At 46.6% G+C, this 26,261-nt stretch overlaps 1 protein-coding gene across 2 annotated transcripts in view; it reads right to left on the bottom strand.

The window, feature by feature from the left end:
• The window catches only part of NOX4 (NADPH oxidase 4), a 260,925-nt gene that overhangs the window by 69,052 nt on the left and 165,612 nt on the right, over positions 1-26,261 (bottom strand). For both annotated transcript variants that reach the window (XM_040426362.1, XM_040426363.1), the window contains one exon: positions 14,761-14,839. In XM_040426362.1, the coding sequence (XP_040282296.1) occupies positions 14,761-14,839 (79 nt within the window). The remainder of the gene's footprint in view (positions 1-14,760; positions 14,840-26,261) is intronic.

The raw sequence follows: 26,261 nt of genomic DNA, 5'->3' as shown, positions 1-26,261 counted from the left end.
ATATTTCACCTTTATTTAGGAAAAAATCCCAAATTTACCAAAAATTTTGAAAAGTTTGCAATTTTCAAAATTTCTATTTCTCTGCTTTTAAAACAGAAAGTGATACCTCATACAATATTTATTACTTAACATTCCCCATGCATCATTTTGTAAATGTCATTTTATTTTTTTGGGACGTTAGAAGTCTTAGGCCTTGTTCACATGAGCATTCAGCCTTTCCGTTCTCCTGCTCCGTTATAGAAGCAGGAGAACGGAAAGGACGGATTTGACTCATAACTAGAGTTGAGCGAACACCTGGATGTTCGGGTTCGAGAAGTTCGGCCGAACTTCCCGGAAATGTTCGGGTTCGGGATCCGAACCCGACCCGAACTTCATCCTGAACCCGAACCCCATTGAAGTCAATGGGGACCCGAACTTTTCGGCACTAAAAAGGCTGTAAAACAGCCCAGGAAAGAGCTAGAGGGCTGCAAAAGGCAGCAACATGTAGGTAAATCCCCTGCAAACAAATGTGGATAGGGAAATGAATTAAAATAAAAATAAAAAAAATAAAAATTAACCAATATCAATTGGACAGAGGTCCCATAGCAAAGAATCTGGCTTCACGTCAGCAGAGAATCAGTCTCTTCATGCCATAGCAAAGAATCTGGCTTCATGTCAGCAGAGAATCAGTCTCTTCATGCCATAGCAGAGAATCTGGCTTCATGTCAGCACAGAATCAGTCTTCATGTCATAGCAGAGAATCAGGCTTCACGTCACCCACCACTGAAACAGGCCACTGTCACACATTTAGGCCCCGGCACCCAGACAGAGGAGAGAGGTCCCGTAACAGAGAATCTGGCCTTATGTCAGCGCAGAATCAGTCTTCATGTCATAGCAGAGAATCAGGCTTCACGTCACCCACCACTGGAACAGGCCACTGTCACATATTTAGGCCCCGGCACCCAGACAGAGGTGAGAGGTCCCGTAACAGAGAATCTGGCCTTATGTCAGCACAGAATCTCTCTTCATGTCATAGCAGAGAATCAGGCTTCACGTCACCCACCACTGGAACAGGCCACTGTCACACATTTAGGCCCAGGCACCCAGGCAGAGGAGAGCGGTCCCGTAACAGAGAATCTGGCCTTATGTCAGCGCAGAATCTGTATTCATGTCATAGCAGAGAATCAGGCTTCACGTCACCCACCACTGGAACAGGCCACTGTCACACATTTAGGCCCCGGCACCCAGACAGAGGAGAGCGGTCCCGTAACAGAGAATCTGGCCTTATGTCAGCGCAGAATCTGTCTTCATGTCATAGCAGAGAATCAGGCTTCACGTCAGCCACCACTGGAACAGGCCACTGTCACACATTTAGACCCAGGCACCCAGGCAGAGGAGAGAGGTCCCGCAACAGAGAATCTGGCCTTATGTCAGCGCAGAATCTGTATTCATGTCATAGCAGAGAATCAGGCTTCACGTCACCCACCACTGGAACAGGCCACTGTCACACATTTAGGCCCCGGCACCCAGACAGAGGAGAGCGGTCCCGTAACAGAGAATCTGGCCTTATGTCAGCGCAGAATCTGTCTTCATGTCATAGCAGAGAATCAGGCTTCACGTCAGCCACCACTGGAACAGGCCACTGTCACACATTTAGGCCCAGGCACCCAGGCAGAGGAGAGCGGTCCCGTAACAGAGAATCTGGCCTTATGTCAGCACAGAATCTGTCTTCATGTCATAGCAGAGAATCAGGCTTCACGTCACCCACCACTGGAACAGGCCAATGTCACACATTTAGGCCCCGGCACCCAGACAGAGGAGAGCGGTCCCGTAACAGAGAATCTGGCCTTATGTCAGCGCAGAATCTGTCTTCATGTCATAGCAGAGAATCAGGCTTCACGCCACCCACCACTGGAACAGGCCACTGTCACACATTTAGGCCCAGGCACCCAGGCAGAGGAGAGAGGTCCCGTAACAGAGAATCTGGCCTTATGTCAGCACAGAATCTGTCTTCATGTCATAGCAGAGAATCAGGCTTCACGTCACCCACCACTGGAACAGGCCACTGTCACACATTTAGGCCCAGGCACCCAGGCAGAGGAGAGCGGTCCCGTAACAGAGAATCTGGCCTTATGTCAGCGCAGAATCTGTATTCATGTCATAGAAGAGAATCAGGCTTCACGTCACCCACCACTGGAACAGGCCACTGTCACACATTTAGGCCCCGGCACCCAGACAGAGGAGAGAGGTCCCGTAACAGAGAATCTGGCCTTATGTCAGCGCAGAATCAGTCTTCATGTCATAGCAGAGAATCAGGCTTCACGTCACCCACCACTGGAACAGGCCACTGTCACACATTTAGGCCCCGGCACCCAGACAGAGGAGAGAGGTCCCGTAACAGAGAATCTGGCCTTATGTCAGCGCAGAATCAGTCTTCATGTCATAGCAGAGAATCAGGCTTCACGTCACCCACCACTGGAACAGGCCACTGTCACATATTTAGGCCCCGGCACCCAGACAGAGGTGAGAGGTCCCGTAACAGAGAATCTGGCATAATGTCAGCACAGAATCTGTCTTCATGTCATAGCAGAGAATCAGGCTTCACGTCACCCACCACTGGAACAGGCCACTGTCACACATTTAGGCCCAGGCACCCAGGCAGAGGAGAGCGGTCCCGTAACAGAGAATCTGGCCTTATGTCAGCGCAGAATCTGTATTCATGTCATAGCAGAGAATCAGGCTTCACGTCACCCACCACTGGAACAGGCCACTGTCACACATTTAGGCCCCGGCACCCAGACAGAGGAGAGCGGTCCCGTAACAGAGAATCTGGCCTTATGTCAGCGCAGAATCTGTCTTCATGTCATAGCAGAGAATCAGGCTTCACGTCAGCCACCACTGGAACAGGCCACTGTCACACATTTAGACCCAGGCACCCAGGCAGAGGAGAGAGGTCCCGTAAGAGAGAATCTGGCCTTATGTCAGCGCAGAATCTGTATTCATGTCATAGCAGAGAATCAGGCTTCACGTCACCCACCACTGGAACAGGCCACTGTCACACATTTAGGCCCCGGCACCCAGACAGAGGAGAGCGGTCCCGTAACAGAGAATCTGGCCTTATGTCAGCACAGAATCTGTATTCATGTCATAGCAGAGAATCAGGCTTCACGTCAGCCACCACTGGAACAGGCCACTGTCACACATTTAGACCCAGGCACCCAGGCAGAGGAGAGAGGTCCCGTAAGAGAGAATCTGGCCTTATGTCAGCGCAGAATCTGTATTCATGTCATAGCAGAGAATCAGGCTTCACGTCACCCACCACTGGAACAGGCCACTGTCACACATTTAGGCCCCGGCACCCAGACAGAGGAGAGCGGTCCCGTAACAGAGAATCTGGCCTTATGTCAGCACAGAATCTGTATTCATGTCATAGCAGAGAATCAGGCTTCACGTCACCCACCACTGGAACAGGCCACTGTCACACATTTAGGCCCCGGCACCCAGACAGAGGAGAGAGGTCCCGTAACAGAGAATCTGGCCTTATGTCAGCGCAGAATCAGTCTTCATGTCATAGCAGAGAATCAGGCTTCACGTCACCCACCACTGGAACAGGCCACTGTCACACATTTAGGCCCAGGCACCCAGGCAGAGGAGAGCGGTCCCGTAACAGAGAATCTGGCCTTATGTCAGCGCAGAATCTGTCTTCATGTCATAGCAGGGAATCAGGCTTCACGTCAGTCACCACTGGAACAGGCCACTGTCACACATTTAGGCCCAGGCACCCAGGCAGAGGAGAGAGGTCCCGTAACAGAGAATCTGGCCTTATGTCAGCGCAGAATCTGTATTCATGTCATAGCAGAGAATCAGGCTTCACGTCACCCACCACTGGAACAGGCCACTGTCACACATTTAGGCCCCGGCACCCAGACAGAGGAGAGCGGTCCCGTAACAGAGAATCTGGCCTTATGTTAGCGCAGAATCTGTCTTCATGTCATAGCAGAGAATCAGGCTTCACGTCAGCCACCACTGGAACAGGCCACTGTCACACATTTAGGCCCAGGCACCCAGACAGAGGAGAGAGGTCCCGTAACAGAGAATCTGGCCTTATGTCAGCGCAGAATCTGTCTTCATGTCATAGCAGAGAATCAGGCTTCACGTCACCCACAACTGGAACAGGCCACTGTCACACATTTAGGCCCCGGCACCCAGACAGAGGAGAGCGGTCCCGTAACAGAGAATCTGGCCTTATGTCAGCGCAGAATCTGTCTTCATGTCATAGCAGAGAATCAGGCTTCACGTCACCCACCACTGGAACAGGCCACTGTAACACATTTAGGCCCCGGCACCCAGACAGAGGAGAGCGGTCCCGTAACAGAGAATCTGGCCTTATGTCAGCGCAGAATCTGTCTTCATGTCATAGCAGAGAATCAGGCTTCACGTCAGCCACCACTGGAACAGGCCACTGTCACACATTTAGGCCCAGGCACCCAGGCAGATGAGAGAGGTCCAGTAACAGAGAATCTGGCCTTATGTCAGCGCAGAATCTGTATTCATGTCATAGCAGAGAATCAGGCTTCACGTCACCCACCACTGGAACAGGCCACTGTCACACATTTAGGCCCCGGCACCCAGACAGAGGAGAGCGGTCCCGTAACAGAGAATCTGGCCTTATGTCAGTGCAGAATCTGTCTTCATGTCATAGCAGAGAATCAGGCTTCACGTCAGCCACCACTGGAACAGGCCACTGTCACACATTTAGGCCCAGGCACCCAGGCAGAGGTGAGAGGTCCCGTAACAGAGAATCTGGCCTTATGTCAGCGCAGAATCTGTATTCATGTCATAGCAGAGAATCAGGCTTCACGTCACCCACCACTGGAACAGGCCACTGTCACACATTTAGGCCCCGGCACCCAGACAGAGGAGAGCGGTCCCGTAACAGAGAATCTGGCCTTATGTCAGCGCAGAATCTGTCTTCATGTCATAGCAGAGAATCAGGCTTCACGTCAGCCACCACTGGAACAGGCCACTGTCACACATTTAGGCCCAGGCACCCAGGCAGAGGTGAGAGGTCCCGTAACAGAGAATCTGGCCTTATGTCAGCGCAGAATCTGTATTCATGTCATAGCAGAGAATCAGGCTTCACGTCACCCACCACTGGAACAGGCCACTGTCACACATTTAGGCCCCGGCACCCAGACAGAGGAGAGCGGTCCCGTAACAGAGAATCTGGCCTTATGTCAGCGCAGAATCTGTCTTCATGTCATAGCAGAGAATCAGGCTTCACGTCAGCCACCACTGGAACAGGCCACTGTCACACATTTAGGCCCAGGCACCCAGGCAGAGGAGAGCGGTCCCGTAACAGAGAATCTGGCCTTATGTCAGCACAGAATCTGTATTCATGTCATAGCAGAGAATCAGGCTTCACGTCACCCACCACTGGAACAGGCCAATGTCACACATTTAGGCCCCGGCACCCAGACAGAGGAGAGCGGTCCCGTAACAGAGAATCTGGCCTTATGTCAGCGCAGAATCTGTCTTCATGTCATAGCAGAGAATCAGGCTTCACGTCACCCACCACTGGAACAGGCCACTGTCACACATTTAGGCCCAGGCACCCAGGCAGAGGAGAGAGGTCCCGTAACAGAGAATCTGGCCTTATGTCAGCACAGAATCTGTCTTCATGTCATAGCAGAGAATCAGGCTTCACGTCACCCACCACTGGAACAGGCCACTGTCACACATTTAGGCCCAGGCACCCAGGCAGAGGAGAGCGGTCCCGTAACAGAGAATCTGGCCTTATGTCAGCGCAGAATCTGTATTCATGTCATAGCAGAGAATCAGGCTTCACGTCACCCACCACTGGAACAGGCCACTGTCACACATTTAGGCCCAGGCACCCAGGCAGAGGAGAGCGGTCCCGTAACAGAGAATCTGGCCTTATGTCAGCGCAGAATCTGTCTTCATGTCATAGCAGAGAATCAGGCTTCACGTCAGCCACCACTGGAACAGGCCACTGTCACACATTTAGGCCCAGGGACCCAGGCAGAGGAGAGAGGTCCCGTAACAGAGAATCTGGCCTTATGTCAGCGCAGAATCTGTATTCATGTCATAGCAGAGAATCAGGCTTCACGTCACCCACCACTGGAACAGGCCACTGTCACACATTTAGGCCCCGGCACCCAGACAGAGGAGAGAGGTCCCGTAACAGAGAATCTGGCCTTATGTCAGCGCAGAATCAGTCTTCATGTCATAGCAGAGAATCAGGCTTCACGTCACCCACCACTGGAACAGGCCACTGTCACACATTTAGGCCCCGGCACCCAGGCAGAGGAGAGAGGTCCCGTAACAGAGAATCTGGCCTTATGTCAGCGCAGAATCTGTCTTCATGTCATAGCAGAGAATCAGGCTTCACGTCACCCACCACTGGAACAGGCCACTGTCACACATTTAGGCCCAGGCACCCAGGCAGAGGAGAGAGGTCCCGTAACAGAGAATCTGGCCTTATGTCAGCGCAGAATCTGTATTCATGTCATAGCAGAGAATCAGGCTTCACGTCACCCACCACTGGAACAGGCCACTGTCACACATTTAGGCCCCGGCACCCAGACAGAGAGCGGTCCCGTAACAGAGAATCTGGCCTTATGTCAGCGCAGAATCTGTCTTTATGTCCTAGCAGAGAATCAGGCTTCACGTCAGCCACCACTAGAACAGGCCACTGTCACACATTTAGGCCCAGGCACCCAGGCAGAGGAGAGCGGTCCCGTAACAGAGAATCTGGCCTTATGTCAGCGCAGAATCTGTATTCATGTCATAGCAGAGAATCAGGCTTCACGTCACCCACCACTGGAACAGGCCACTGTCACACATTTAGGCCCCGGCACCCAGACAGAGGAGAGGTTCATTCAACTTTGGGTTGCCCCGCAATATAATGGTAAAATTAAATTAAAAATAGTATTGAATGAGGAAGTGCCCTGGAGTAGAATAATATATTGTTAAGGGGAGGAGGTTAATATCTAATCTGCACAAGGGATGGACAGGTCCTGTGGGATCCATGCCTGGTTCATTTTTATGAACGTCAGCTTGTCCACATTGGCTGTAGACAGGCGGCTGCGTTTGTCTGTAATGACGCCCCCTGCCGTGCTGAATACACGTTCAGACAAAACGCTGGCCGCCGGGCAGGCCAGCACCTCCAAGGCATAAAAGGCTAGCTCTGGCCACGTGGACAATTTGGAGACCCAGAAGTTGAATGGGGCCGAACCATCAGTCAGTACGTGGAGTGGTGTGCACAGGTACTGTTCCACCATGTTAGTGAAATGTTGCCTCCTGCTAACACGTTCCGTATCAGGTGGTGGTGCACTTAGCTGTGGCGTGTTGACAAAACTTTTCCACATCTCTGCCATGCTAACCCTGCCCTCAGAGGAGCTGGGCGTGACACAGCTGCGTTGGCGACCTCTTGCTCCTCCTCTGCCTTCGCCTTGGGCTTCCACTGGTTCCCCTGTGACATTTGGGAATGCTCTCAGTAGCGCGTCTACCAACGTGCGCTTGTACTCGCGCATCTTCCTATCACGCTCCAGTGTAGGAAGTAAGGTGGGCACATTGTCTTTGTACCGGGGATCCAGCAGGGTGGCAACCCAGTAGTCTGCACACGTTAAAATGTGGGCAACTCTGCTGTCGTTGCGCAGGCACTGCAGCATGTAGTCGCTCATGTGTGCCAGGCTGCCCAGAGGTAAGGACAAGCTGTCCTCTGTGGGAGGCGTATCGTCATCGTCCTGTGTTTCCCCCCAGCCACGCACCAGTGATGGGCCCGAGCTGCTTTGGGTGCCACCCCGCTGTGAACATGTTTCATCCTCATCCTCCTCCACCTCCTCCTCATCCTCGTCCTCCTCGTCCTCCAGTAGTGGGCCCTGTCTGGCCACATTTGTACCTGGCCTCTGGTGTTGCAAAAAACCTCCCTCTGAGTCACTTTGAAGAGACTGGCCTGAAAGCTCTAAAAATGACCCCTCTTCCTCCTGGGCCACCTCCTCTTCCATCATCGCCCTAAGTGTTTTCTCAAGGAGACATAGAAGTGGTATTGTAACGCTGATAACGGCGTCATCGCTACTGGCCATGTTGGTGGAGTACTCGAAACAGCGCAACAGGGCACACAGGTCCCGCATGGAGGCCCAGTCATTGGTGGTGAAGTGGGTCTGATCCGCAGTGCGACTGACCCGTGCGTGCTGCAGCTGAAACTCCACTATGGCCTGCTGCTGCTCGCACAGTCTGTCCAGCATATGCAAGGTGGAGTTCCACCTGGTGGGCACGTCGCATATGAGGCGGTGAGCGGGAAGGCCGAAGTTACGCTGTAGCGCAGACAGGCGAGCAGCGGCAGGGTGTGAACGCCGGAAGCGCGAACAGACGGCCCGCACTTTATGCAGCAGCTCTGACATGTCGGGGTAGTTGCGAATGAACTTCTGCACCACCAAATTCAGCACATGCGCCAGGCAAGGGATGTGCATCAAACCGGCTAGTCCCAGAGCTGCAACGAGATTTCGCCCATTATCGCACACCACCAGGCCGGGCTTGAGGCTCACCGGCAGCAACCACTCGTCGGTCTGTTGTTCTATACCCCGCCACAACTCCTGTGCGGTGTGGGGCCTGTTCCCCAAACATATGAGTTTCAGAATGGCCTGCTGACGTTTACCCCATGCTGTGCTGAAGTTGGTGGTGAAGGTGTGTGGCTGACTGGATGAGCTGGTGGAAGAAGAGGAGGAGGAAGCTGAGTAGGAGGAGGAGGAGACAGGAGGCAAAGAATGTTGCCCTGCGATCCTTGGCGGCGGAAGGACGTGCGCCAAATAGCTCTCCGCCTGGGGCCCAGCCGCCACTACATTTACTCAGTGTGCAGTTAGGGAGATATAGCGTCCCTGGCCGTGCTTACTGGTCCACGTATCTGTGGTTAGGTGGACCTTGCCACAGATGGCGTTGCGCAGTGCACACTTGATTTTATCGGACACTTGTTTGTGCAGGGAAGGCACGGCTCTCTTAGAGAAGTAGTGGCGGCTGGGAACAACATACTGTGGGACAGCAAGTGACATGAGCTGTTTGAAGCTGTGTGTGTCCACCAGCCTAAATGACAGCATTTCATAGGCCAGTAGTTTAGAAATGCTGGCATTCAGGGCCAGGGATCGAGGGTGGCTAGGTGAGAATTTACGCTTTCTCTCAAATGTTTGTGAGATGGAGAGCTGAACGCTGCCGTGTGACATGGTAGAGATGCTTGGTGATGCAGGTGGTGGTGTTGGTGGTACATCCCATGTTTGCTGGGCGGCAGGTGCCAACGTTCCTCCAGAGGCGGAGGAAGAGGCCGAGGCGGCGGCAGCAGCAGCAGAAGAGGCCGAGGCGGCAGCAGCAGAAGATATAGCAGGGGGAGCCTGAGTGACTTCCTTGTTTTTAAGGTGTTTACTCCACTGCAGTTCATGCTTTGCATGCAGGTGCCTGGTCATGCAGGTTGTGCTAAGGTTCAGAACGTTAATGCCTCGCTTCAGGCTCTGATGGCACAGCGTGCAAACCACTCGGGTCTTGTCGTCAGCACATTGTTTGAAGAAGTGCCATGCCAGGGAACTCCTTGAAGCTGCCTTTGGGGTGCTCGGTCCCAGATGGCGGCGGTCAGTAGCAGGCGGAGTCTCTTGGCGGCGGGTGTTCTGATTTTTCCCACTGCTCCCTCTTTTGCTACACTGTTGGCTCGGTCTCACCACTGCCTCTTCCTCCGAACTGTGAAAGTCAGTGGCACGACCTTCATTCCATGTGGGGTCTAGGACCTCATCGTCCCCTGCCTCGTCTTCCACCCAGTCTTGATCCCTGACCTCCTGTTCAGTCTGCACACTCAGAAAGACGCAGCAGTTGGCACCTGTGTTTCGTCATCATCAGAGACGTGCTGAGGTGGTATTCCCATCTCCTCATCATCAGGAAACATAAGTGGTTGTGCGTTAGTGCATTCTATCTCTTCCACCCCTGGGGAAGGGCTAGGTGGATGCCCTTGGGAAACCCTGGCAGCAGAGTCTTCAAACAGCATAAGAGACTGCTGCATAACTTGAGGCTCAGACAGTTTCCCTGATATGCATGGGGGTGATGTGACAGACCGATGGGCTTGGTTTTCATGCGCCATCTGTGCGCTTTCTGCAGAAGACTGGGTGGGAGATAATGTGAACGTGCTGGATCCACTGTCGGCCACCCAATTGACTAATGCCTGTACCTGCTCAGGCCTTACCATCCTTAGAACGGCATTGGGCCCCACCAAATATCGCTGTAAATTCTGCTGGCTACTGGGACCTGAGGTAGTTGGTTCACTAGGACGTGTGGCTGTGGCAGAACGGCCACGTCCTCTCCCAGCACCAGAGGGTCCACTAACACCACCACGACCATGTCCACGTCCGCGTCCCTTATTAGATGTTTTCCTCATTGTTCCCATTCACCACAATTTTGAGAATGGCAAATTTGGGAATGCTTTTTCAACCCAGAACAAAAAGTCTGCTTTTACGGTCACTACAAATAACTTGACCAGCTAAAACTGTGCAGATTTGGTTGAATAGAGATGTGAGACCTGTTTTTTTTTGCGCTGTGTGACAGTTATAGGTTTAATCACAGAATGACACTTCTATCAGCACGCTAGCGTGTGTCTTAGGTTTTTCTGAATGACACTATCAATACCTTCAATGTAAGTTTTTCTTTTTGGGATAGATTTCAAGTAGGCCTCAAATACCACAAACTAGTTATTTTCAGAATGGCAAATTTGGGAATGCTTTTTCAACCCAGAACAAAAAGTCTGCTTTTACGGTCACTACAAATAACTTGACCAGCTAAAACTGTGCAGATTTGGTTGAATAGAAATGTCAGGTCTATTTTTTAGGCGCTGGGTGACAGGCTCAACTTGCCCCTGATGTAATATATGGCCAAAAAATAACCACACTGTTGATGGTTAAATGCACTTGGGTGACACAGGCTCAGCCTGCACCAGATGTAGTATACGGCCAAAAAATAACCAGACTGTTGATGGTTAAATGCACTTCTTTGACACAGGCTCAGCCTGCAGCTAATGTAGTATATGGCCAAAAAATAACCAGACTGTTGATGGTTAAATGCACTTCGGTGACACAGGCTCAGCCTGCAGCTGATGTAGGATATAGCACAAAATAACCACACTATCGATGGTTAAATACACTTGGTGATAGCTCGTGCTGGCGCACCACAAGTCACAAAATGGCCGCCGATCACCCCAGAAAAAAAGTGATCTAAAAACGCTCTGGGCAGCCTCAAAAAAGTGAGCAAGTCAATAATAGCACTTCAATGATCCACAGCTGCAGATCGATCACAGAATGAAGTCTTTTGGAGGAGTTAATCTGCCTAATCTCGTCCTAACGTCGCAGCTGCAACCTCTCCCTATACTGATCATAGCAGAGTGACGTGCGGCGCTACGTGACTCCAGCTTAAATAGAGGCTGGGTCACATGGTGCACTGGCCAATCACAGCCATGCCAATAGTAGGCATGGCTGTGATGGCCTCTTGGGCCAAGTAGTATGACGCTTGTTGATTGGCTGCTTTGCAGCGTCTCAAAAAGCGCCAAGAAAGCGCCGAACACCGAACCCGAACCCGGACTTTTACGAAAATGTTCGGGTTCGGGTCCGGCGAAGTTCGGGTTCGCTCATCCCTACTTATAACTGAGCGGAGCCTACGGACCTCATAGACCCCCATAGACTACAATGGGGTCCGTTAGGTTTCCGCTCAGAAGATGTTTTTGGAGCGGAGACAAAAGTCCTGCATGCAGGACTTTTGTCTCCGCTCCAAAATCATCTTCTGAGCGGAAACCTAACGGACCCCATTATAGTCTATGGGGGTCTATGAGGTCCGTAGGCTCCGCTCAGCTCAGTTATGAGTCAAATCCGTCCTTTCCGTTCTCCTGCTCCTATAACGGAGCAGGAGAACGGAAAAGCTGAATGCTGATGTGAACATAGCCTTAGACGTTTAGAAGCAATTCTTAAAATTTTTAAGAAAATTTCCAAAAGCCACTTTTTAAGGACCAGTTCACGTCTGAAGTCACTTTTTGGGGCTTACATAGTGGAAACCCCCCATAAATTACCCCATTGTAGAAACTACACCCCTCAAGTTACTCAAAACTGATTTTACAAACTTTGTTAACTCTTTAGGTGTTCCACAAGAATTAAAGGAAAATGGAGAAAAAAATATTAAAATTTCACTTTTTTGGCAGATTTTACATTTTTATATATTTTTTTCTTTAACACATCGAGGGTTAACAGCCAAACAAAGCTCAATATTTATTACCCTGATTCTGCGGTTTACAGAAACACCCCACATGTGGTCGTAAACTGATGTAAGGGCACACGGCAGGGCGCAGAAGAAAAAGAGCGCCAAAATGGCTTTTTTGCAACCGTTTTTTTTTTTTTTTTTACGGTGTTCACCTGAGGGGTTAGGTCATGTGATATTTTTATCGAGCATGTTATTACGGACACGGCGATACCTAATATGTACACTTTGTTTTATTTACCGTATTTTTTGCCCTATAAGACGCACCTGCCCATAAGACGTTTTTGAGGAGGAAATAAGAAAAATAAAAATGTAACCAAAAGGTGTGCTTTTGGTGGGTTTTGAACTAATGGTGGTCTGTGGATGACACTATTATGGGGGATCTGTTGAGGATACTGTTATGGGGGATCTGTGGGTGACACTGTTATGGGGGATCTGTGGGTGACACTGTTATGGGGGATCTGTGGGTGACACTGTTATGGGGGATCTGTGGGTGACACTGTTATGGGGATTTCTGGATGGATCTTATTAGGGTCTCTGGATAGCACTATTATGGGGATCTGTGGATGACACTGTTATAGGGGGGACCTGTGGATGACACATATATAGCAGTTTATGCTATGTGTCATCCACAGATCCCCTCCATAAGTGTCCCTGTAGTGAATGACCCTCAATACAGGGGGTGGGGGTCGCATCTGGTTTTATAATGACAGCGGGGCTCGGGCAGTGACTGTATTCTACTACACGGGCCCCGCTCACTGTATATAATCGTATCTGTAATTGTAGGCATTGTTAATGTATACAAATTTTGGGTAATTAGTTCATTGGTATAGATGGCATACCCCTCAGAGGTCGGTTAGTTATTCCTGATATCTTTCTTTCCACCAAATTGGCTATCACTTCCAACTGGAAGAGTGCTACCGTCCCCTCACTTGCGGATGTTATAGCCAGAGTGAATTTAACATTGCTCTACAAACAAACAATGGCCCTAGCTAAACACTCCTAACCTAAATTTGAGAGGAAGTGGCAGATATGGAAGGCCTCTAAGTTTATGGCTTCTTTGGCCTGATCCTTGACTCAGTGTATACTTGTTGCCCTTATGAGGAACAGTTATGTTGCTGTCTCCCTATGTATGATACTGTTTTTCTCTTGTTTTGCCTTTTATGATATGCGATCAGTCATACTTTTATGACATCTACCGTATGTCCGTACACTGCTTGATGTCTAAAAACTAATAAAAACATATTGCATATTGAATAGAGGAATAAATAGAGAAGTAACTGACTTCCTGTCCCCTGTCACTTGGAGATCAGAGAGTTGGTCGCATGACACAGCTGAGGATCAAAAGGAAAGTTATAACTCACAAATACAGCCACTGATATGAATATTACCCTCACAACAGGTTCAATCATGCACCTTTCTAACAGGTCAGAGAATAAAACTTTTTGTAAAAGTGCTACTTTGAGGAATGGATGTCAATGGTTGACATGACTAACCATCCTGTTCTTCCCTCTTGGTAAAAGTGGAGGAGAGGAAGCACACTGCTGAGCTCCTGCTCCTGTTACAGAATCTCACTGCCCCTAGTGAATGCTTCAGAAGACAGCAGAGTGAACAGTTACATTCTGCATCAAAGAGACTGCTGTAAGATTAGGGACTACCGCAAAGACACCCATCACCCAGAATAATAGCAGGCCAGAACTACCCTACTGCTAAAATTGTAGCCATAAAACCTGCCTTACTGGTGCCAGAAAATTTCACTTGAAATCAGCTGATAGCAAGTTTAACCGTAATTCTGGCCTCATTCTTCAATACTACATTTCCGCAGCACCGATCCCCTGGGTGCAAAGGACTGAGGGAGTACATTGTGACACAACAATTCATCAGGGGCACTACCACTCCCATCCTCTACAACGGCTCCTCTGGGGCTACCTGCAGAACCACTTTAAATACCGTAGGACCTGTCGCCTCTGTTCACGTTTGTTTTAGTAAACACTTTTATTCCACATAATATACAATTCTGAAGCATCTGCTATGTTCTGTTCCGCTGTTATTTCTCCAAGAAATTTCTGAAAAAATTGCCAACTGTGTGTGTTACCAGTTGGGGGTGTGTTGCTGCAGACTGTCGCTGACACTCCCCTTTAACCCTCAGCTATTAATTAATTCATGAATATTTGAGAAATACCAGAGAAACCACACAACATTAAAGCTGTAATAAAATATGCTCCGGAATTGTTATTTCATGGAGAATGCAAGTATTTACTAAAGCAGAAAAACCATGAGAGATGGCAAGTTCACTTTAACTTTGGAAATGTCATATAGGACCCCACAATGTATGCTTTCTGGTAAAGGAAAAACAGCAGACGTTTCTCGTTTAGCTTTAGAAAAGAATGGAGATGAAAAACTGATGTAAATCATTACAAAAGAAGCAAAACAAAATTACTAAACATTCATTGTAAAGGATTACAACAATCTCCTGCTGATTCTACTTACTTTGGGTTTTTCCTATGCTGAAAAATTGGAATTATTTCTGTCCCTTGGTCACACTGTGTAAGTAGACTGCATAATCTCTCTGTCAAATAAGAAAAAAAATTAAAAACTAAGATATAAACCGGAGCAACATCTGCATTCAGTGTGTATAACATCTAAGTGCCTGTGTGGGTCATCACCCACAACCCAAAAAATTATAATATACATTTAAAAATATTTAATTTATTTATTCAGTCATAATAGTGACAAATAGTAACACAAAGATATTTGATCATATAAATACTTTAAAACTGCCACTATGTAATAAAATATAACTACTGTACTATAATATTGCATTCTAGGTAAAAGAAGATAACTTCTATATTTCTGCACCTGCTGTATGTACAAGAATATAACTAATATAATACTGTCTCCTATGTACAAGAATATAACTAATATAATACTGTCTCCTATGTACAAGAATATAACTACTATAATACTGTCTACTATGTACAAGAATATAACTACAATACTGCTCCTATGTGCAAGAATATTACTACTATAATACTGCCCTCTATGTCCTAGACTAGGGCTGGCCAACCTGCGGCTCTCCAACTGTTGTAAAACTATAACTCCCACCATGCCCTGCTGTAGGCTGATTGGGCACACTAAGAGTTATAGTTTTGCAACAGCTGGAGAGCCACAGGTTGGCTATCCCTGTACTAGACTATAACTACTATAATACTGCCTCCTATATACAAGAATATAACTGCTATAATACTGCCAACTATGTACAAGAATATAACTACTATAATACTGCTCCTATGTACAAGAATATAACTACTATAATACTGCTCCTATGTACAAGAATATAACTACTATAATACTGCTCCTATGTACAAGAATATAACTACTATAATACTGCTCCTATATACAAGAATATAACTACTATATTACTGCTCTTATGTACAAGAATATAACTACTATAATACATCTTATATGAACAAGAATATAACTACTATAATACTGCCTCCTGTGTACAAGAATATAACTACTATAATTCTGCCTCCTATGTACAAGAATATAGCTACTATAATACTGCCTCCTATGTACAAGAATATAACTACTATAATACTGCTCCTAAGTACAATAATATAACTACTATAATACTGCCTCCTATGTACAAGAATATAACTACTATAATACTGCTCCTATGTACAAGAATATAACTACTATAATACTGCTCTTATGTACAAGAATATAACTACTATAATACTGCTCCTATGTACAAGAATATAACTACTATAATACTGCCTCCTATGTACAAGAATATAACTACTATAATACTGTCTCCTATGTACAAGAATATAACTAATATAATACTGTCTCCTATGTACAAGAATATAACTACTATAATACTGTCTCCTATGTACAAGAATATAACTACAATACTGCTCCTATGTACAAGAATATAACTACTATAATACTGCTCCTATGTGCAAGAATATTACTACTATAATACTGCCCTCTATGTCCTAGACTAGGGCTGGCCAACCTGCGGCTCTCCAACTGTTGTAAAACTACAACTCCCACCATGCCCTGCTGTAGGCTGATTGGGCACACTAAGAGTTATAGTTTTGCAACAGCTGGAGAGCCACAGGTTGGCTATCCCTGTACTAGACTATAACTACTATAATACTGCCTCCTATATACAAGAATATAACTGCTATAATACTGCCACCTATGTACAATAATATAAATACTATAATACTGCTTCCACGTATAAGAATATAACTATTATAATACTGCTCATATGTACAAGAATATAACTACTATAATACAGCTCCTATGTACAAGAATATAACTACTATAATACATCTTCTATGAACAAGAATATAGCTACTATAATACTGCTCCTATGTACAATAATATAACTACTATAATACTGCCTCCTATGTACAAGAATATAACTACTATAATACTGCTCCTATGTACAAGAATATAACTACTATAATACTGCTCTTATGTACAAGAATATAACTACTATAGGGGGCGGAGCCTGGCTGCAGACCTAGCAGGACACATGTAGGAGAGCTCTCCTCCTTACCACTCTGCTAACTGGTAAATTCAGCGGTCTAATTTGCTCAAGAATGGGAAAAGTCGGTAGATATATACCCAGAGAGAAACCTGAAGTCAGCAAACCGGAGCGCGGTGCCTCCGACATGGATAAATATCTCAACAAGAAAACTACAGCTCCTGTGCCGGCCGGTCCTAAGATGGTGCTGCCGGAACTAGATGTCTGGGGCAGGGATTCGGAGGGAGAAGATGAAGCTGCTGCAGAGCACACAGCAGGCCCCACATCACAAAGTGCTGCCCCGATATCCAGGCAGTTCCTGCAGCAGGCTTTATCAGCAGCCCTGGCCCCAGTGGTTCAGGATCTGCAGGAGATTAAAGCTGACCTGAAGCATATCGGCACGAGGGTGGAAACACTGGAAAGTAACCAGGCGTCCATCTCGAATTACATCAGAGCTGCAAGCGATCACACCATGGCTCTGGCAGCCTCACTGGACACTGCATACTCCCTCATAGAAGACCAGGAGAATCGGAATAGGAGGAAAAACCTCCGGATCCGCGGCCTGCCTGAAAGCACCCCACATGAAGGCTTACCAGAAGCTGCTGGCGCCATCTTCTCCCTGCTCCTGGGAAGCTCCAGAGCGGCCGAGATTCAAATAGAAAGAATCCATAGAGCGCTCAGGCCGAAGCCAAAAGAGAGAGAGAACCCCAGGGATGTGGTATGCGGTCTCCTGAGGTATGTGGACACTGCTGCCCTAATGCAGGCTGCCAGAAATATGAAGGAGATCATATATGAGGGGGCTAAAATCTCCATCTACCAGGACCTGGCATCCTCCACATTGAATAAAAGGAGGGCGCTGCGGCCCCTCACTGACCATCTGCGCCATCACAAGGTGCCATATAAATGGCTATTCCCCTTCGGCCTCACATTTGCTGTAGATGGGAAGCGCTGCACCATTCGCCTGCCACAAGATCTCCAGGCGGCCTGGGAGCTGCTGCAAACAGATCCACTAGATGTACCATCATGGCTGCCGTCTGCTGAGATGGGAACACAGCTGCCAGATCTCCCAGAGGCCTCAGGATGGCTTAAAGCTCCACAGAAGAAGAGGAGCCAGCACAGATCAAGAGACACTTGAAGTCCTAGAGACTATACAGAGGAGTTATCTTACCTCAGATGAAGTTCTCCACAGACATCATAGAGGGACAGGTTCTTACTTGATTATATCACATCTTAAGTCTGCAAGTATACCTGTCTGTCATGAGTCCTGAATTGTTCCCGTTCTTGTTGTAATCTGCAGAGCAGACATTCTGCTTTGCAATGTTATTTTACTGCATTCAACCTAGACCATAATATGTAAGGTGCTATCCCGCACCAGTTCAGCAGGTGGCGCAATGTGGACACCATTATGAAGATATGGTTCCACTTTGTACCCCCCCTACCTACCAGGGTTATCTTGGCACAGACCTGGTACATGTGCCTGATTAAATGGCTGCTCATGCCCGCTTCACTGCAGCTAAGTGACCTGCTGCGGTGTTGCTGGCATGGGAGTCATTGCACTGTTATACTTGTCATGTTGACAGAAACTTTAGTTGTGATGTTACTTGTTCACTCCCTAGATACGGTCGATGTGAATAACTGGAGTTCTCCGGTTCCAAAGTCACCCCATTTTCTCAATGATGTCGTCAATTAAATGTACAACGTATAATGTAAGGGGCTTTAACACCCCACAAAAGCGCTCTCAGGTCATCCGTCTGCTAAAAAAGAACAATACAGATATTTGCTTCTTTCAGGAGCTGCATTTTAGAGAAACAAATGTACCTAAAATTCAGAACCCATACTTCCAACACTGGTATTTCAGTGCCTTTGAGAAAGCAAAAAGAGGAGTGGGTATTGCAATTTCTAGAAAAGTACCATTTACATTGATATCTACCCTGACGGACCCTGAGGGCCGCTTCATTTTCGTGAAAGGCCTCATAGGTACACAAAAGGTCACACTCGCTAGTTTGTACAGCCCTAACCGTGGCCAGAAACAATGGATCAAGATCACACTAAGTAAACTAGATCTGTTTGCAGAGGGGATTAGATTGATTGGGGGAGACCTCAATGTCACACTGAATCCTTTGATTGATGCTTCTGACAGCTCCTCCCAATTGACCCAATCAGCACTGGGGTGCATCAATAGGTACATATCAGACATGAACCTGTTGGACGTCTGGCGACTAGCCCACCCAGACACTAGGGACTTCACCTTCTTCTCGGCCCCACACAAATCATATAAAAGATTAGACTATATCCTACTGTCAAGCAATGCCGTGGATATGGTGGACTCGGCTGACATAGGTGTTGTGTCCGTCTCTGACCACGCCCCAGTCTCTGCTGCCCTCAGATTTTCCAGCTTGCCTGCCTCAGTTAGACAGTGGCGCTTAAACGAGACGCTGCTAGATAGACAAGCAGATACCTCAATCCTGGAGCAAAAATTAAAGGACTTCTTTATAGATAATGCGACACCAGGTATGCCCCAGACGACACTGTGGGAGACGCACAAGGTGGTTATCCGGGGAGAGTTAATAGCCTTAGGTAGTAGGGTTAAAAAAGAGAAACAAAAGATCCTACACGATCTCTTGGTTCAGATAGCAGATAAAGAAGCGGTCCATAAACGGTCTAGAGCAATAAAAGTCCAGACTGAACTGACCCAGCTAAGATCACAACTAAAAGACCATTTAAACATTCAAAACGCAAAAGCCTATCAATATGCCCAATTTAAACACTACTCACACGGGGATAAAGGTTCTAAACTGACGTCCTTCCTTATTAAACAAAGGAAAGAGTCCATGTTCATACCCAATATCAAATCCAGTACTGGAAATATGCTGCATAAAACAGCTGACATTGCAGAAGAATTTCAAAAATTCTATAAGCAACTATACGGCCTGTCAGACCCTAATCACCCAGATCCATCAATACCAGAAGCAACAGACTTGTTTTTGAAAGGCCTCAATCTACCCCAGATAACCTCCCAAGAAAGTGACACCTTATTAGAGCCAGTCACTGAACTAGAAGTGAAAAAGTTACTAGCCTCTATGCCCATGGGTAAAAGTCCTGGCCCAGATGGCTTTCCAGTGGGCTATTATAAAAAATTCTCAGATATATTAATACCCCACCTGGTAACGTGGTGCAATGCACTCCTAAATGGTGAAACCCTTCATAAACAATCACTGGAGGCCACGGTAACCATCCTCCCCAAACCGGGGAAAGATCCCCTTCTCTGCGGTAGTTTTAGGCCAATCTCGTTACTTAACGTAGATATAAAAATATGGGCCAAACTTCTGGCGACACGTCTGGGAAATCTACTTCCTAAACTTATCCACCCTGACCAATCTGGCTTTGTTCCAGGGAGGGAAGGGAATCATAATTCCTGTAGGTTAATCACAGCAATACAGTGGGCCAAAAAGAAAAACCTCCCCTTGGCGCTGCTCAGTGTGGATGCGGAGAAGGCCTTCGACCGGGTGAGCTGGGACTTTATGAGGAAGACTCTACTGAGGTTTGGAATCCCGACGAGATTTCAGGAGGCAGTCATGTCATTGTACAAGGATCCGAGTGCTAGAATCAGGGTCAATGGCACATTGTCCCCATCCTTCCCTATTCGCAACGGGACACGTCAGGGCTGCCCCCTATCTCCTGCCTTATATATATTGGTCATGGAGACCCTTCTTCAGGCCATTAGAGACCATGTAAATATACGTGGTGTGAAAACAGAAAATGACGCCATAGAATACATTAACGTGGCATATGCTGACGATCTACTGATCATGGTTTCTAACCCGGTCGAGGCCTTCCCGCATCTTTTGACATTGTTTAAAGAGTATGGTAGGCTATCAAACTACAAAATGAATTATACCAAGTCAGAAGCTTTAAACGTTAATGCTCCGGCGAGCTCCATAGCCATTTTGAAATCAAATACACCATTTAAATGGCAGTCCTCCTGTGTTTCCTACCTAGGAGTTAGGATTTCCGCCTGCACGGAAGATTTATTCCGGCTTAATTATACTCCCCTAATATCAGAGGTCCAAAACCTGCTCCAATCGCTACGCCTCCCTTATTCCTCTTGGATGGGAAGGAAGAATATACTAAAAGCGTTTGTCCTCCCAAAAATTATGTACGTACTACAGATGTTGCCAATATTTTTACCTAACTCATATTTTACAAAGATTCGCAGGCTTTTTATGACTTACCTATGGGGCGGCAAGAAGGCTAGGGCTCCTCACCAGAGGCTGATACTGGGGCGTGGTCATGGAGGTATAGCACTGCCGGATGTCCAAACATATTACAGGGCCATACACCTGAAAAGGTGGTTGCAGCTTCATTCCCCTGTCTACCGCACATTGGGCACGGAACTGGAACTAATGCAGCTCACCCAACCACAGAAAGCAGCACTATGGGGTCAGGCAAATGCATCACTCCATTCACATGTCCTCTTAAAGGGCACTAGCCTGGTCATTAAACAGCTCAACAAGACACATGGGCTCCTACAGAACCCCCCTAGTATAATGCCAGCAGATCTCATACCACACTCGATTCAGCCTCCAGGATCTCAGGTCTCGCAGATTTGGCACAGATTAAGAGATTTCTCCACAGCTGACTTTATAGGAAAGGTAAACGGCACTTTACCGGATCAACATCCCCTTAGCTTAGCCTGGAGTACATTTAACTTTCTAGACCTAATAACTATAAAATCTGCTGGGAAACAACTAACTACTCAGAAGTCATGTGTAATGACCCCGACATGGTTTGAAAAATTAGCAACCCCCCCTTCCCCTCAACGCAAATTGATATCCACTATATATTTGGCCTTGATCTCACCACAACGTCGCATTACTCCACAATATGTTCACACCTGGGCTAATGACCTTAAGGTTACCTTTTCGGAGACAGATATTCTCCGTATGCACGCACACTCGCATGGCTTCTCCCGCTGCGTGAAGATCCAAGAGCACTCATATAAGGTCCTCACACAGTGGTACCTCACCCCTAAACAACTATTTCTTAGTGGTCTGAGTGATCATGACAGGTGTTGGAGGTGTGGGGAAGAGAGTGGCACTCTTCTACACATTTTTTGGTCCTGTTCTAAAATAAGAGGATACTGGGATGACGTCTCTCGGACCATTAATGAAATTCTAAACACTAACCTGACATTAACCCCAGAGTTGGTTCTTTTATGGCTTCCAACAAAAGAACTATCGCCATCAAGGAACAAACTTGTTATACACTTGATTCAAGCTGCCCGTCTACTTATCCCCCAAAAGTGGCTGAGTAAAGAACCCCCCACCACCTCTCAGTGGTTAAGCAAACTAGATCATGTTCATCGTATGGAAGAGCTAGCAGGCTGGGAACTTAGGGCACATGAGAAGCACAAAAAGCTATGGGCCCCATGGATTACATATAGATATGCGAATGGTACACCAACATCTTAAACAATTTTCAACAGACAAACAACTTTGAAAATGTCCCCCCAGACAGGAACGACACATTAGTGAGAATGGAGGGTGCTAAACCTTCTTCCTCCCTTTGGAATCATCAAAGGTTATCTTAACAGCCTCAGACCGTATCTGTCCAGTTCTAAGGACACTGCTCTTATGTACAAGAATATAACTACCATAATACTGCTCCTATGTACAAGAATATAACTACTATAATACTGCTCCCTATGTACAAGAATATAACTACTATAATACTGCTCCTATGTACAAGAATATAACTATTATAATACTGCCTCCTATGTCCAAGAATATAACTACTATAATACTGCCTCCTATGTACAAGAATATAACTACTATAATACTGCTCCTATGTACAAGAATATAACTACTATAATACTGCCCATATGTACAAGAATATAACTACTATAATACTGCTCCTATGTATAAGAATATATCTACTATAATAATGCTCCTATGTACAAGAATATAACTACTATAATACTGCCTCCTATGTACAAGAATATAACTACTATAATACTGCCTCCTATGTACAAGAATATAACTACTATAATACTGCTCCTATGTACAAGAATATAACTACTATAATACTGCCTCCTATGTACAAGAATATAACTACTATAATACTGCTCCTATGTACAAGAATATAACTACTATAATACTGCCTCCTATGTACACTAGTGTACTGTAATTATTGTAATACCATTTCCTATGAAAAATATGCATTGCGTCACGTGCTCCATGTATTCCATACGATACAGTTAGGATACCTGACATGACCTGTATTTTTATTCCAGAAATATGATATGCAAACTCCATTAGCTCTGAATGATTAACTCCCATCCTTGAGAGGAAATAGACCGTCCTGGGAATTATTTATAGTATCTAACTTGGAGAAGCTGGATGTGTCAGGGGCTCATAACCTCATTAGCTTGAGGAGATAAATATTTTCATCAGAACCGTGCAGCTGTGACAGTGCAGATCTACCGTCCTATACATACAGGTATATATATAGGGACGGTGTGAAATTTGGTTATTCTATTCCTTGGCCTGTGAGGTTAATGCAAGATAATACGTTTCTGCTGACTTTTTACTATAATAGAAAATATTCACCGGTTGGAACGAAAACTGGGTAGTCAGACTGCTGCATGCTAACACAGATGATTGGGGCCAGGAGTGGATCCTCACCAGAAGATTTCACTGTAGGCTATTTTCTTCTGCACGGGCAGATAGTCAATCGGCTAGAAATGTAAAAGAGCTGACTTTGTCCCTTATGTGGTGGCAGCAGTCACATACAAATGCTGAGGGCACTTGAAAGCAACAGTCTGATTTTCTCTCTTTCTTAACCCTTAACCATCATAAGAGATATGGACTTTGGCAGCTGGATGTGTAGGTCGTATCTCCTGGAGCAGTCATTGATTGGTAACAAGTACTGTATGCTGCTGAGGAGATCTGGTAGAGACATGACGTAGCTTGGAGATGAGACGGTCTGGATGACCAAGGGCCGATACCGGGAAGGCAGTTCAAGTTGGGAAGAAGTACCAGGGGTGATCAAGTCGTAGTCAGAAAACATAGCGGAGGTACGGTACAATCTGTGTTGTCCTGGCTGCAGTGGTGACACCATGTCGAAAACATGTGAACGTTGCGGCTAATCACCGAGGCCAGTAATTGGCTGCACCAGTGTTTTGTTGATGTGAAATCACCGCTGCAGCTAGGTCAATAGATTTTGGCCAGAACATCTGCCAGGTAAGTAATTATCGCTATTTTATTGTGGCCAGATCCCCTGTGTTGTCCAGTTTCCTAAACCAGACAACCCCTTTAAGGGGCCACTTTTTTCTTCATGTGATATATAAAAATAACCGACATTTGTTCATATCCTACCTGAAGACTTTTCACAAGCACGCCCATTTATGCGAATAGACGCAGTGTTATGCTTAACTTCCCCTGTGGAGGCACTGCAGGGAACTTGAACACTGCAGATTTCCCCATAGATTGCCAAAGGTCAGGGGGCACTGTGTGATCAGATTATTATCAAGGGGCCATTCTAACAAGTAAGGATTGCCTAAAGCAGAGAGCCTCTTTAAAAATAGCATAATATATATGTTTATTACACAATATGTTCATATCCATTGCTTTCCTCTTGCTGCCCGGAGGTCCAGTAGCTACAAGTTCCCAAGCTCCTACACCAATAGAAATTACAAACTTTCAAAAAGTTCTCCTTCCAGTTCCAAGTCAAATGTAGCTATAAAAATACTTACGAAATTGCTGCCTGGAGATCCAATAGCTACCATGTTTCCCAGTCCCTACACCACTGGAGTTTACAAACTTTCAAAAAGTTCTTCCTCCAATTCCAAGCTGAATGTAGCTATAAAAATATTCTCCGGATTGCTGCCTGGAGCTCCAGTAGCTACCATAGTTCCCAGTTCTTACACCACTGCAGGTTACAAACTTTAATAAAGTTCTTCATCCAATTTCAAGTCTACTGCAGCTATAAAAAGATTGACCGTTATACCTCAAGATGAGAATTTAAAAAGTTTATTTCTTCTCTGAATCAACAAGACGGATCACGACTTAAACACAAAGTAAATACTTTAAAAAAATGAGCGCCCAAAAGAAAAATTCATTTCTAATGGCCGGAGAACGCGCGGCCACCATAAATGTATGAAGAGCGGATTGTGTGATTTAAGAATAGGGAGCAGACAAGCACAACGGGGATATTGATTCAATATGTTGAGCTGTTTACAGCCGCGCCACACTGTAGATTTTCCTCCAAGCCTTGTGCAGATAGCGGAATTGTCCCTGAGCCATACAAGAAATAAGACAGAACAAGGAGCCATTCATTTCTTAAGTAGATACAGTCTCTTTATCCTAGCAATTTGTAGTTTCGTGTCCTTTCTAAGTCATGTAACTATATATCTTCACTGTGGTTAAGAACTCAGATTTTATGATACGGAGTTGAACATTTTCTGCTTCCCTTCGCACAGCTAAATACATGCCAAAATTCTATCTGTCTGCAGTCACCACTAGGGGGCGCTTAGGAGTTGATGGCTTTGATAATGAGTTTAATGAGTTAACAGTGTGACAAATACCGCAGCTCGCATCCCAGCCTGACGTCAACTATGTCGAGCTCACGTGGTATGGTTTTGTCACTGGTTACCAAGACGTGATGTTACACTCTCCCTGGGAGTAAGTAAGATCAGCTTGGCACAGTTTACACACCTGCTGTCCACACTGGCACAGGGAGGCACGAGAAGTGCAGGGCCGGTGCAAGGATTTTTGCCGCCCTAGGCAAGATAAAAATTGCCGCCCCCCCTTATCAGATGATCTGCCCATATCATGACATCACATATGTTCCACCCCTTTCTCAGCTTTTAAATAAAAAGAACTGCTAGGTTTCCCTTAGGGTTAATCCAGCTTCTTGTAGCTGTCTTTTTTTGCGGAACGGAGTTGCGGACCCATACATTTCTATGGGGCCGCATGACGTGCGGCCCCGTTCCGGAATTGCGGATCCGCAATTTCCGATCCGGAAAAAAATAGAACATGTCCTATTCTTGTCTGCAATAGCGGACAAGAATAGGCATATTCTGTTAGTGCCGGCAATGTGCGGTCCGCAAAATGCGGAACGCACATTGCTGCTGTCCGTGTTTTGCGGATCCGTGGATCCGCAAAACACACATGGATGTGTGAATGGACCCTAAATGTGAGGTAAATTAGTTTCCAATGTAGTATTAATACCTAAACAATTACATAATAAACATATTGCATTGTCTACTTACCACCAGGACAATAAGATGATCTGCTCTCTGGCTGCAGTCTGGCTCTTGGTCTGGCTCTGGGGACTCCCTTGTCACTCTCTTCTCCCCCACTCCCTCCCTTGTCACTCTCATTATTCCACCCCGGCACCCCCCTCCCTTGTCACTATCATAATTCCACCCCCCTCCCTTGTCACTCTCATT

The sequence above is a fragment of the Bufo bufo genome, chromosome 3 (genome assembly GCF_905171765.1).
Source record: "Bufo bufo chromosome 3, aBufBuf1.1, whole genome shotgun sequence".
In the NCBI taxonomy this organism is placed as follows: Eukaryota; Metazoa; Chordata; class Amphibia; order Anura; family Bufonidae; genus Bufo; species Bufo bufo.
The sequence above is the reverse complement of the archived record's forward strand: the minus strand, read 5'-3'. Positions and strand labels throughout refer to the sequence as shown.